The sequence below is a fragment of the Coregonus lavaretus genome (genome assembly GCF_964263955.1).
Source record: "Coregonus lavaretus genome assembly, chromosome: 10".
NCBI classification, from domain to species: domain Eukaryota; kingdom Metazoa; phylum Chordata; class Actinopteri; order Salmoniformes; family Salmonidae; genus Coregonus; species Coregonus lavaretus.
This window is the reverse complement of record NC_139997.1, coordinates 22,681,180-22,695,845: the sequence shown is the minus strand read 5'-3', so window position 1 is coordinate 22,695,845 and position 14,666 is coordinate 22,681,180. Positions and strand designations below refer to the sequence as shown.

General features: G+C 41.9%; 1 protein-coding gene across 1 annotated transcript in view; it reads right to left on the bottom strand.

Moving 5' to 3' along the window:
- Nucleotides 1-14,666, bottom strand: part of LOC311135932 (protein turtle homolog B-like) — a gene marked incomplete at both ends in the record, with an annotated part of 216,471 nt that overhangs the window by 54,833 nt on the left and 146,972 nt on the right. The window contains one exon of the mRNA XM_084169964.1: nucleotides 9,336-9,481. Within this exon, the coding sequence (XP_084026090.1) occupies nucleotides 9,336-9,481 (146 nt within the window). The remainder of the gene's footprint in view (nucleotides 1-9,335; nucleotides 9,482-14,666) is intronic.

Here is a 14,666-nt window from a genome sequence, read left to right as displayed (position 1 = left end):
CCTGCAGTGCCAGACGTGTCCCCCTGCTTAAGCCAGTACATGTCCAGGCCTGTCTGAAGTTTGCTAGAGTGCATTTGGATGATCCAGAAAAGGATTGGGAGAATGTCATATGGTCAGATGAAACCAAAATATAACTTTTTGGTAAAAACTCAACTCGTCGTGTTTGGAGGACAAAGAATGCTGAGTTGCATCCAAAGAACACCATACCTACTGTGAAGCATGGGGGTGGAAACATCATGCTTTGGGGCTGTTTTTCTGCAAAGGGACCAGGACGACTGATCCGTGTAAAGGAAAGAATGAATGGGGCCATGTATCGTGAGATTTTGAGTGAAAACCTCCTTCCTTTAGCAAGGGCATTGAAGATGAAACGTGGCTGGGTCTTTCAGCATGACAATGATCCCAAACACACCGCCCGGGCAACGAAGGAGTGGCTTCGTAAGAAGCATTTCAAGGTCCTGGAGTGGCCTAGCCAGTCTCCAGATCTCAACCCCATAGAAAATCTTTGGAGGGAGTTGAAAGTCTGTGTTGCCCAGCGACAGCCCCAAAACATCACTGCTCTAGAGGAGATCTGCATGGAGGAATGGGCCAAAATACCAGCAACAGGGTGTGAAAACCTTGTGAAGACTTACAGAAAACGTTTGACCTGTGTCATTGCCAACAAAGGGTATATAACAAAGTATTGAGAAACTTTTGTTATTGACCAAATACTTATTTTCCACCATAATTTGCAAATAAATTCATAAAAAATCCTACAATGTGATTTTCTGGATTTTCTTTTCTCATTTTGTCTTTCATAGTTGACGTGTACCTATGATGAAAATTACAGGCCTCTCTCATCTTTTTAAGTGGGAGAACATGCACAATTGGTGGCTGACTAAATACTTTTTTCCCCCACTGTATGTAGCCCAAAGCGTTATGCAAAGTTGGTAGAATCTTGTTAAAAATGATTCATAGCTGTAATGGCTGCCAAAGGTGCTTCCACCAAACATTAACTCTGGGGGTGTGAAGACATATGCAATCAATACATATATTTTAAAATATTATTGTTTATTAATTAAAAATGTATTCTATAATTGTTCTTTCACTTTTAAAATGTGGATTAGGTTTTGTAGATTGGTAGGAACATTTTTTATTTAATCCCTTTTTAGATGTAATTTTAAGGCAGTAAAATGTGAAACCTGTGAAAAGGGTGTGTAGACTTTCACTAGCTATTGTACATCACCACGCCCCCAAAAACCGGAGATAGTTATCACACTATACACCTACTACGCAGCCCTAACTGTCAACAATCGCTCAGCAGTCCGCTAGCTGTCAAAGACCTCAGTGGCAGAAGACAAGTATATCATAAAAATTCTAAAAATAGAACAGCTCTCTCTCCGTCTCTGCATCCTGGCTCAGGCAATGACTTGCTTTGGGAAATTGGTCGCTACTTGAGAGAAAAAAAGCTCCCTCTCTCTCTGCAGCCTGTGTCAAAAAAGTGTCTGGTCTCTGAAAGCGATGATGTAATGCTCACTCCCTCCCTCCTGACTGGTGCTGCCTGCCCCTCCTCAGGCGCATGAGAAAATAAATATCCAATTTGGAGCCGTAGAGGAGGAGAGAGTGGGGGAATGCAAAATGTCTGTTGCCTTGGCTACCCAGACGAATCATCACTACCCGCCGACTCGGGACCACATTTCTCGCCGGTGGATGGATATTACTGGTGCTCAACACTCATCCTCACCTCCATTCATTTGGAATACAATACAGCTGATTTACCTCAGGGGAATGACTAGTCTGGCGTACTTGAAAGTCACAACTCATGAATGAAAGGTGGGCTGCGCATAATATCAATTAATCAAAGCCAGTGTGACCGAAAACTAAAGAGAGCATTTCATGCTAGGAGAACATTGCTGAATGTGAAAGTGACTCGAGTGACCTGGAAGAAGAGGGACTTCAAGGTCACCATTTCAATTCTAACCCGCAGGGCTCCCGGCAATGGTGTGTGTGTGTTGGGGTTAAGAGACACAGAGTGTGTGTAGTGGTTGGATGGGATCAGGGTTGGGGCTAATATGCCCGCTTGGCCGAGCTTGTGGGTTCTGGAATTGGCTTGGTGTCCAATGTAACCTCCAATCAATTACACAGTGCAGTGAATAGAGAGAGAGTGTTTTCTATTTAACTTACTCTATACCATGGCCAGATATAGTGCCATATTTCCTGTAATCAGATTCAAAAGGCTTTAGCATCCATCAAATGTACATACAGTAAGATGGAAAATGGTCTTTGGCTTCTCGAGAGCTTGGGACAATAAGGTTCTATCTGCAAAAAGATGATTCTGAGATAATTGGATTTAAAGTTCTAAACCCTTATTGGTTTGAATGGTGTCAGCCAGCGGCGCAACTTTCACTGGGGACGGGGACGGGACTAGACGGGGGGACGGGGAAGGTCATGTCCCCCGCACATTCTGGATTTTGTAATTTTGTCCCCTCCAGTTGTATCATTGCAAAGTCATACAAAAAGCGGCAACGGTGTGCTTTAGGGACATGTGGACGCCTCTGAGCGGTCTGGTAGGCTGTTTGGAGTGTACAGCCGGCTGGATTTAGGACTGAGCGGACACCACAGAGCAGGCTGACAGACTATGTGAAGGCAAAGCTTCTGGAAGGCTGGCTGGACCAGCACGGGAGAGTTGAGCATTAGTTCAGTATGTGTTGCGCTCTTTCATCGAGTTATAAAAGCAAGCAGAGCAGAAACTGGCTACTCTTTAGTTGACTGATGTAGCTGGCAAGGTAACTGCTATTTAACTTAACAGAAAAAAACAAAACTAGTGTTTATTTGCAGTGCTGAGCTTGTATTGTAACTGACATCTAACGTTAGCTAATGTTTCATCCGCTCTCGACTAAGGTGAATGAATAAGCTATGTTAGCTAGTAGCTACCACAGCCAGGTCAGTTCTGGCTTCTAGTTGTACGGAAATGTTTTGTAGCCTTTGTTTTGACCCGTTTCAGAAGTAAATTAACTTAGCTAGCTTTTGCCAGTTGATGTACCATTCGACAGAGAGCTGGCCAAAAGTTGTCTAACGTTAGCTATTATTTTTGCCTCAATCACACTAGCTAGACCTGAATCAAACGATGAAACCATCGCCAAACGATTGAAGATTGATATTCTGACGTTTTTTCAGTGCAATGTGAGTTTTATTAGTCAGTGTGACAATGTAATGTTATTGATTTGTCAGATTCCCTAGCTAATTCCTTACTTTTCACACTGACACAGTAATAAACAGCTTTAACGTTACAGGCTTCACTGTCATGGTGCACATTAGAAGTCTGCGCAGGAGCGATTTCTTCATCCCGCTCCCGCCTGCACCCGCTAGCTTTCTGTCAGACTCCCACCCGCTCTACCGCAAGAACTGGTCCCAAACACAACAGCAGTCACGCAATGTTATTTTAGGCGTATGTGACGCAGCTCACTTGCCAGGCATGGTCACAGCAATTTTGTGCCCTATAGGCAATATTAAATGTACAAAAATAACTTACGAAATAGGTTCAATTACCAGAGATTCTCACATGGTCCTTATATTGTACATCTGGGCTATATCAGCCAATATGCTAGATGTAGTTTGAAGAGAGCAGAATTAGAGAGACTTGCACTTTCTCTTGAGCTGTTTTTTTAGCCTACCTTTTAGGAGTGGGAAGATTTTCAGACTGAGATATATGGGTGATCAATATTTTTGCCTATTTCTAGGCAATGTAGTAAACTATAGACTAATCACAGGCCTATTTAGGAAGTACATTTCCTTGGAAAGATAACTGCCCCGTGCTTCTCAGACCATGCATAGGCTACAGCCTACTCTATTTAATTGAGACCACACGCACACCTGATCTCGCAGGTATGGCTACTGAACTGGAAGCAGCAAGAATGACGTTTTGCATAGGCCTATAATATATAGCCTACCTTTTAGGAGGACGATTTGCAGGCAGAGACAAATAAATGGGTAATCTTTCCCTTTCAATATTTACTCGCAATGCTCGCTCACCATAATAGCCTAACCTATGTGCGCATTGTGCCTTTTCCTTTTCAATTATGATTACATTTCTTGATTGCACTTTGACTCACGTTGGTTGAGCGCCCTCCACTTCATTCATTATCAATATTTATTTAGACACTGTATCCCATGTAGGCAGCCTACTCTATTTCAATGAGACCACACATACTAGGCGCACTTGAACTCTCACGCCCAACTAGGAGAGATAGGCTACTGAAGTTGAAGCAGCAAATTCTGAGTGTGTGAATAATGCCAAAAATATGTGCTTTTAATACAACATGTAGGCTAACTCATACAAAGCAGAAAGAGGACCGTTTCCAAATAATCTATGGGACAACAAAAATATTGTTATCCCAAAGTCGTCTATCTGACCGCCCGCTACCGCCCGCAGCAGGAAAAATGCTGACCGCGCCGCACTGATCTCTGTCGGGACACGTAGGTCCCGCAGGCATCCCATGGGAATGCAGCCCTCTAGTGCAGACAGTACACAACACCATGCTCATCATGTCTTAGCAGGATCAGATCGTGACAGGGGTCCCAGCAGGGTCAGACAGCCAGGGAAGACCAGTCTATGGAGCTCAGGTGAATTTTGCAGTAGGCCTATATTAACAATATCAGTGAATGATACAAAGTTCCATCTTGAATTGATGGGTATACCTACTGTAGCTACAGGACAGCAGCTTAAGCTTAAAGCTACAGTCTGGGATCTGGGAATAATGGTAATTTCAATTATTGAACCATTGATTCTATTCTTGGATAATATAATGTATAAATGTACACCAAGGTAATTCTTTGTCATGCATCATTTTAGGAGGATCAGATGGTGACAGGGGTCTCAGCAGGGTCAGGCAGCCAGGAAAGACCAGTCTGTGACGGAGGTGAAGTGTATTTTTTGCAGATACAACACTTTATTCTCTCTGTGCAGCAAACACTGGACAAGCCAGATGCTATTTTAAAGCAGTCTGATAAACCTCCAAAGTTGATTTCCAAACTGTAACAAGGGTTGATAGAGGCTTTTCCCGATGACACAAAACATGTCAAACTAAAATGTGAGCAAGACCTGGTAGAAGTTATTGATGAATGGATACAGATATGTTTGAATGCCCAGTCATGTTCATATAATCTCAGACATAAATTACTGCAGTTTAAGGAATTACATGCACTCAGAAATGTAATTCCTCTGCTGGAGGTGTAAAACACAAAAGCGGACATATTTGCATATGTTATGGTCTTGTGAAGGCTGGCTGAATTCTGGCAAAGAGTATGTTATTTTATCTCAGCATGTCTACAGATTCTCCCTTCTCCCTGTTTTTGCTTGGAAATGTTGGAAAAAGACCGGAGACTGTTATTTGAAGAAACTGTGTAACCAATCATTTACAGTGGGTAAGAAATGCACTGCTATTAATTGGAAGGTTGGTTATCCTCCCACAATGTCAAGTTATGTATCACTAGATTTGATTTATTACAAGATTAAGGGTATACTGGGCAACTTTCATAAGGTCTGGATGCCTTATATGGAATACAGTACGAATAAAGGAGTCTGTATTGAAAACATGCCCACATCAGGGGAGATACCTATTTAGGCAATCCCTAGCTGCTGGGCTGTTCAGTCCTGGCCCTGGGGGTCTGCCGTCCTGTGGGTTGTCACTCTGGCTTTAGCCTAACACACCCGAAACCAATGTTGTTGGGTTCGAGCGCTGCAGGGTGGTGGACCCCTAGGGACAGGACGGGGCGACCCAGCTATATTGTGTGCAAGTAAAAAGAGCTCTACAGTACTATTAGTCCTATGATATTAATTATATGGAGGATTTGCTGCTTTTGTGTGTTAATGTATATTTTAGGTGTATGTGGGGTTTTTTGTTTTGTGTTTCTAAACCTTTCCCTTGGGAATGAAAAAAATGAAATGTGTGAACTGGGAAGGAAATTGTGTTGGGAGAGAGTTGAGTTATTGACTAGACTGGTGGGGGTCTGACGTGAAGGCGGCTCGGGCTGGCTGGTCGGTCTGGCTGAAATTTGATATAGATGATGTCTTAATAATGACAATCAAAAGTCTTTGTATTTTTTCAAGAGTTGTTCATTTGTTTGGCTATTGGTTAAAGGTGCAACACAATATTTATCATTGAATTACAATTGCTCTAGTTCAGTCTTATTAATCACATATTTAATAATGATCTCTTACCGAGCTTGATGACGCTGGGCATTTTTGCTTACTTTTTGTTCTAAATAGAGACGGCATATTGGATTGTGTAAAAATGCAGGAAATTAGTTTTAGATGGCCAACAGAAATTCTGGGGGAGGACCCTAGAACCTCCGGCAGGTTATGCGGCTGGGACCATAGTCACCAAGAAAACAATTGGTAACCACTACGCCGTGAAGGACTGAAATCCTGCAGCGCCCGCAAGGTCCCCCTGCTCAAGAAAGCACATATACAGGGCCGTCTGAAGTTTGCCAATGAACATCTGAATGATTCAGAGGAGAACTGGGTGAAAGTGTTGTGTTCAGATGAGACCAAAATGGAGCTCTTTGGCATCAACTCAACTCGCCGTTTTTGAAGGAGGAGGAATGCTGCCTATGACCCCAAGAACACCATCCCCACCGTCAAAAATGGAGGTGGAAACATTATGCTTTGGGGGTGTTTTTCTGCTAAGGGGACAGGACAACTTCACCGCATCAAAGGGACGATGGCTGGGGCCATGTACCGTCAAATCTTGGGTGAGAACCTCCTTCCCTCAGCCAGGGCATTGAAAATGGGTCGTGGATGGGTATTCCAGCATGACAATGACCCAAAACACACGGCCAAGGCAACAAAGGAGTGGCTCAAGAAGAAGCACATTGAGGTCCTGGAGTGGCCTAGCCAGTCTCCAGACCTTAATCCCATAGAAAATCTGTGGAGGGAGCTGAAGGTTCGAGTTGCCAAACGTCAGCCTCGAAACCTTAATGACTTGGAGAAGATCTGCAAAGAGGAGTGGAACAAAATCCCTCCTGAGATGTGTGCAAACCTGGTGGCCAACTACAAGAAACGTCTGACCTCTGTGATTGCCAACAAGGGTTTTGCCACCAAGTACTAAGTCATGTTTTGCAGAGGGGTCAAATACTTATTTCCCTCATTAAAATGCAAATCAATTTATAACATTTTTGACATTAGTTTTTCTGGATTTTGTTGTTGTTATTCTGTCTCTCACTGTTCAAATAAACCTATCATTAAAATTATAGGCTGATCATGTCTTTGTCAGTGGGAAAACGTACAAAATCAGCAGGGGATCAAATACTTTTTTCCCTCACTGTAGGTAGAGAACATTGAACAGAACAAGGCTATGTCAATAACAAAATTTGGACAAGAATGCAGATATAATCTTATAGTCTCAAGCTCTCGTTGTGGCCTATTAAGGTGGTTAGGTAAAGTATAACTCAGTAAGTAGAGAACAGCATCAGCAGGACTGTGTGTACTCAGTGGCAGTGGGACCACTCTACGGCACAGCTGCAGGTTCAAGTTGCTCTTATAGGTACAGATCTAGGATCAGCCAATGTCCTTTGTGCGGCTGATGAGTAGAATTAGGTACAGTTGAAGTCGGAAGTTTACATACACTTAGGTTGGAGTCATTAAAACTCATTTTTCAACCACTCCACATATTTCTTGTTAACAAATTATAGTTTTGGCAAGTCGGTTAGGACATCTACTTTGTGCATGACACAAGTAATTTTTCCAACAATTGTTTACAGATTATTTCACTTATAATTCACTGTATCACAATTCCAGTGGGTCAGAAGTTTACATACACTAAGTTGACTGTGCCTTTAAACAGCTTGGAAAATTCCAGCAAATGATGTCATGGCTTTAGAAGCTTCTGATAGGCTAATTGACATCATTTGAGTCAATTGGAGGTGTACCTGTGGATATATTTCAAGGCCTACCTTCAAACTCAGTGCCTCTTTGCTTGACATCATGGGAAAATCAAAAGAAATCAGCCAAGAACTCAGAAAAAAATTGTAGACCTCCACAAGTCTGGTTCATCCTTGGGAGCAATTTCCAAATGCCTGAAGGTACCACGTTCATCTGTACAAACAATAGTACGCAAGTATAAACACCATGGGACCACGCAGCCGTCATACTGCTCAGGAAGGAGACGCGTTCTGTCTCCTAGAGATGAACGTACTTTGGTGCGAAAAGATCAATCCCAGAACTGCAAAGGACCTTGTGAAGATGCTGGAGGAAACAGGTAGAATAGTATCTATATCCACAGTAAAACGAGTCCTATATCGACATAACCCGAAAGGCCGCTCAGCAAGGAAGAAGCCACTGCTCGAAAACCGCCATAAAAAAAGCCAGACTACGGTTTGCAACTGCACATGGGGAGAAATATCATACTTTTTGGAGAAATGTCCTCTGGTCTGATGAAACAAAAATAGAACTGTTTGGCCATAAAGACCATCGTTATGTTTGGAGGAAAAGGGGGGGGGGGGGGGGGCTTGCAAGCCGAACAACACCATCCCAACCGTGAAGAACATGGGGTGGCAGCATCATGCTGTGGGGGTGCTTTGCTGCAGGAGGGACTGGTGCACTTCACAAAATAGATGGCATCATGAGGAAGGAAAATTATGTGGACATATTGAAGTAACATCTCAAGACATCAGTCCCGAAGTTAAAGCTTGGTCGCAAATGGGTCTTCCAAATGGACAATGACCCCAAGCATACTTCCAAAGTTGTGGCAAAATGGATTAAGGACAACAAAGTCAAGGTATTGGAGTGGCCATCACAACGCCCTGACCTCAATCCTATAGAAAATGTGTGGGCAGAACTGAAAAAGCATGTGCGAGCAAGGAGGCCTACAAACCTGACTCAGTTACACCAGCTCTGTCAGGAGGAATGGGCCAAAATTCACCCAATTTATTGTGGGAAGCTTGTGGAAGGCTACCTGAAACATTTGACCCAAGTTAAACCATTTAAAGGAAATGCTACCAAATACTAATTGAGTGTATGTAAACTTCTGACCCACTGGGAATGTGATGAAATAAATAAAAGCTGAAATAAATCATTATCTCTACTATTATTCTGACATTTCACATTCTTAAAATAAAGTGGTGATCCTAACTGACCTAAAACAGGGAATTTTTACTAGGATTAAATGTCAGGAATTGTGAAAAACTGAGTTTAAATGTATTTGGCTAAGGTGTATGTAAACTTCCGACTTCAACTGTATGTTCGTTAGGATGGATCTTGCAGTAGTGTACACCCAGTAGCTCTGTGTGCTCTAATGAACACAAGTACCTAAGGGGTAGGGGGTATGGGTTGACTGTAGAGGATAGGGCCAGACACTCACATTGCACTGTGAGCTGGGCAGAGGCGGACGGGGGCCGGCCCAGGCTGTTGCTGGGGCTGCAGGTGAATCTCCCAGCATCCTCGGGCTTCACGCCGCCGATGATGAGCGAGCCATCCACCAGAATACTGACTCTGTCCCTCAGGCCACTGCAGAGGAGGGAGGATTAGAGGGAGGGAAGAGCATCAATGTAGTGCCTATAACCACTTCCACAAGTACAATTTTCACTTTAACATGCATTAACGGCAATGGGAGATTAGGTGAAAATTCAATTTAAGTGTAAATTAGGATTTGCCCCAATAGCTAGGTTTCCATCCAATTGTTGACAGATTTAATGTGACTATTCTAAAATATGCTCAAAAACAATATGCACATTTTCCTACCAGAGGTGTGGTTCAATCAAACTGACTTGTTGTGGATAAAAAGGTGATGACTAGTGCACATAAAAATGACTTTTGCGCTTAATTCCCATGTACTGAATAAAAGTTCAATGTGTTTCCATTGCATTTTCAACTCTACCGATGGTTTTGTCACAAAAAATGTTTCTCTCTAGACAAGAGTTTGCTGATGAAGTGGACAGGGTAGGTTATATGATGAGATATGAATAAGAGCAAGATAATTTTATTTGATAATTGGCAGCCAAGCACCGATCATCATGTCACCAGCATTCAAATAATAGCCTACCCTCGATATTTATTGTAAATTTTAATGATCATCGTGCACTTAACCACCATTTGAAGTTCATCATAACTTATTTCATCTACCCATAAACTCAATGCTTTTCCAAGTCGTGGTGGTAGTCTTACAACGTAACATACTTCGATATGATGGTTATTATATCAATATTTGCACATAAAGGCGTTTCCACCACAATTGTCGCATAATACATTTCAAAGACAAAATAATTATCCAGCCTTGCGTATTTTGTTTTGTCAACATAAGGACATTTTACCAATAATTTCCCGTTCCCATCAGGCCTGTTGTGATTTTTTTTATTCATTAGCATGAAATGTTTGGATGGAAACCTGGTTAATGACTAAGACAGACGTGTGACTATGAAAAATAACACAGAATATTGAGGCAGAAATGATGTGACTTCACTCACAATGCTGTAAAGTACAGTGCCCAGGTGGCATAGCTTGTTGAATAATTTTCTAATATCATTGCGCATTAATACCATTGTCTAAACTTCCCTGTGCTACAATAACAGAGAAACCCTCTCCTTATAGCCAAATGAGGGCTCTTCCCTTGTCTCTCCTCGCTCCCCATCTCCCTCCACTCAGGAAGTTCCTTCTCTGGGTGTGTGGGGGTTGAAAATGCCCATAAGATCCTGTTTTGTTCTATAGACTGTACAGGCCACGCATGAGTGGATGTGGGATGGCTGGGGGCTAAGTGGGTGGCCCATAATCACAGCTAGTGGAGCGTGGAACGACACAAGCACTGTGTCACTAGATATTCCTGTCACTAGGGAAAAGAGGTGGTGGTGGTGAGGGGGGTCTTCTATCAAGTTTCAAGTTTTATTAGCCGTCTCGTATGTACAGGATACACATGGTATACACTGTCCAACAAAATGCTTACTTGCAGGTTCCTTCTCTACAATGCAACAACAATAAGAAATAATAAAAGATAAGAATACGAACATAAAGTATATAGCTTAGTAGAATTGAATAGACATTTTAGCATCAGTATAATACAGGAAGGCACAATTTATAGTCCAATATTTACACATGTATCAGGGAAGGTGGGATTGGGGGCAAGTGTTTGAATTGTGCAGTATTAGCAATAGTAAATAAGAGTCTGGTAGCAGCAGTTGTGATGCGTGTGTAGCATAAATGTACAGTGCCTTCAGAAAGTATTCATAACACTTGACTTATTCCACATTTTGTTGTGTTACAGCTTGAACTCAAAATTTATTAAATATTTTTTTCTCTCACCGTTGTCAACACACAATATCCCATAATGAAAGTGAAAACATGATTTTAGAAATTTTTGCAAATCACACCCGATTACAGCTGTGAGTTTTTCTGGGTAGGTCTCTAAGAGCTTTGCACACATGGATTTTAAAATATTTGCACATTATTATTTATAAAAATCTTCAAGCTCTGTCAAGTTGGTTGTTAATCATTGCTAGACAGCCATTTTCAAGTCTTGGCATTGATTTTCAATGTCGTCTTGGTAAGCAACTCCAGTGTATACAGTGGCTTGCGAAAGTATTCACCCCCCTTGACATTTTTCCTATTTTGTTGCCTTACAACCTGGAATATAAAAAAAATACAACCCCCCCCCCCCCTTTTGCAGCAATTACAGCTGTAAGTCTCTTGGGGTATGTCTCTATAAGCTTGGCACATCTAGCCACTGTGATTTTTGCCCATTCTTCAAGGCAAAACTGCTCCAGCTCCTTCAAGTTGGATGGGTTCCGCTGGTGTACAGCAATGTTGAAGTCATACCACAGATTCTCAATTGGATTGAGGTCTGGGCTTTGACTAGGCCATTCCAAGACATTGAAATGTTTCCCCTTAAACCACTCGAGTGTTGCTTTAGCAGTATGCTTAGGGTCATTGTCCAGCTGTAAGGTGAACCTCCTTCCCAGTCTCAAATCTCTGGAAGACTGAAACAGGTTTCCCTCAAGAATTTCCCTGTATTTAGCACCATCCATCATTCCTTCAATTCTGACCCGTTTCCCAGTCCCTGCCGATGAAAAACATCCCCACATCATGATGCTGCCACCACCATGCTTTACTGTGGGGATGGTGTTCTTGGGGTGATGAGAGGTGTTGGGTTTGCGCCAGACATAGCGTTTTCCTTGATGGCCAAAAAGCTCAATTTTAGTCTCATCTGACAAGAGTACCTTCTTCCATATGTTTGGGGAGTCTCCAAACGTGTTTGCTTATTTATTTCTTTAAGCAATGGCTTTTTTCTGGCCATTCTTCCGTAAAGCCCAGCTCTGTGGAGTGTACAGGCTTAAAGTGGTCCTATGGACAGCTACTCCAATCTCCGCTGTAGAGCTTTGCAGCTCCTTCAGGGTTATCTTTGGTCTCTTTGTTGCCTCTCTGATTAATGCCCTCCTTGCCTGGTCCATGAGTTTTGGTGGGCGGCCCTCTCTTGGTAGGTTTGTTGTGGTGCCATATTCTTTCAATTTTTTAATAATGCTCTGTGGGATGTTAAAAGTTTCTGATATTTTTTTATAACCCAACCCTGATCTGTACTTCTCCACAACTTTGTCCCTGACCTGTTTGGAGAGCTCCTTGGTCTTCATGGTGCCGCTTGCTTGGTGGTGCCCCTTGCTTAGTGGTGTTGCAGACTCTGGGGCCTTTCACAACAGGTGTATATATACTGAGATCATGTGACAGATCATGTGACACTTAGATTGCACACAGGTGGACTTTATTTAACTAATTATGTGACTTCTGAAGGTAATTGGTTGCACCAGATCTTATTTAGGGGCTTCATAGCAAAGGGGGTGAATACATACGCATGCACCACTTTTCCATTATTGATTTTTTTGAATTTTCTGAAACAACGTATTTTTTTAATATCACTTCACCAATTTGGACTATTTTGTGTATGTCCATTACATGAAATCCAAATAAAAATCCATTTAAATTACAGGTTGTAATGCAACAAAATAGGAAAAACACCAAGGGGGATGAATACTTTTGCAAGGCACTGTATTTGGCCTTGTGTTTTAGGTTATTGTCCTGCTGAAAGGTGAATTAATCTCCCAGTGTCTGATGGAAAGCACGCAACCAGGTTTTCCTCTAGGATTTTTCCTGTGCTTAGCGCCTTTCCATTTTTTAAAATCCTGAAAATCCAGTCCTTGACGATTACAAGCATGATGCAGCCACCACTATGCTTGAAAATATGGAGAGTAGTACTCAGTAATGTGTTGTATTGGACTTGCCCCAAACATAACACTTTGTATCCAGGACATAAAATTAATTGCTTTGCCACATTTTTTGCAGTATTTCTTTAGTGCCTTGTTGCAAACAGGATTCATGTTCTGGCATATTTGTTATTCTGTACAGGCTTCCTTCTTTTCACTTTGTCAATTAGGTTAGTATGTTGCTGATCCATCCTCAGTTTTCTCCTATCACAGGCATTAAACTCTGTAACTTTTTTAAAGTCACCATTTGCCTCATGGTGGAATCCCTGAGTGGTTTCCTTCCTTTCCGGCAACTGAGTTAGGAAGGGTGCCTGTATCTTTGTAGTGACTGGGTGTATTGATACACCATCCAAAGTGTAATTAATAACTGCACCATGCTCAAAGGGATATTCAATGTCTGCTTCTTTTTTTTTTTTTTACCAATCTACCAATAGGTGCTCTTCTTTGCGAGGCATTGGAAAACCTCCCTGGACTTTGTGGTTGAATCGGTCTTTGAAATGTACTTCTCGACTGAGGGACCTTACAGATAATTGTATGTGTGGGGTACAGAGATCACTCCAATGTTAATACTAAATTGTAATTATTTTGCGCTATGGCCTATTTATTGCCTTACCTCCATAACTTACTACATTTGCACACACTGTATATAGATTTTCTATTGTGTTATTGACTGTACGTTTTGTTTATCCCATATGTAACTCTGTGTTGTTGTTGTTTTTATCGCACTGCTTTGCTTTATCTTGGCCAGGTCGCAGTTGTAAATGAGAACTTGTTCTCAGCTGGCTTACCTGGTTAAATAAAGGTGAAATAAAAAATCATGTTAAACACTATTATTGCATGCAACTTTTTACGTGACATGTTAAGCAAATGTTTACTCCAGAACTTATTTAGGCTTGCCATAACAAAGGGGTTGAATACTTATTGAGTCAAGACATTTCAGCTTTTCATTTTTAATTAATTTGTAAAAATGTCTAAAAACATAATTCCACTTTGATGTTATGGGCTATTGTGTGTAAGCCTGTGACACAAAATCTAAAATGTAGAAAAAGTCAACGGTTGTGAATACTTTCTGAAGGCACTGTATGTATTTGTGTGAGTGTGAGTGTGTATGTCTGTGTGGGTGTGTGATGTGTGTGTGTGAGTTTGAGTGTGAGTGTGTGTATGTCCGTGTGTGTGTGTATGTCTGTGTGGGTGTGGGTGTGTATGTCTGTGTGGGTGTGTATGTCTGTGTCTCTGTGGGTGTGTGCATGTCTGTGTGGGTGTGTGTATGTCTGTGAGGGTGTGTGATGTGTGTATGAGTGTGTGTGTGTGTGTGTGTGTGTGTGTGTATGTATGTCTGTGTGTGTATCTGTGTGGGTGTGTATGTCTGTGTAGAGTCGGTATGTTGTTCTACCTTTTTCTATCTCTATCTTTCTCTGCTCACTGTGTTTCTGTCTACATTATGGTGATGG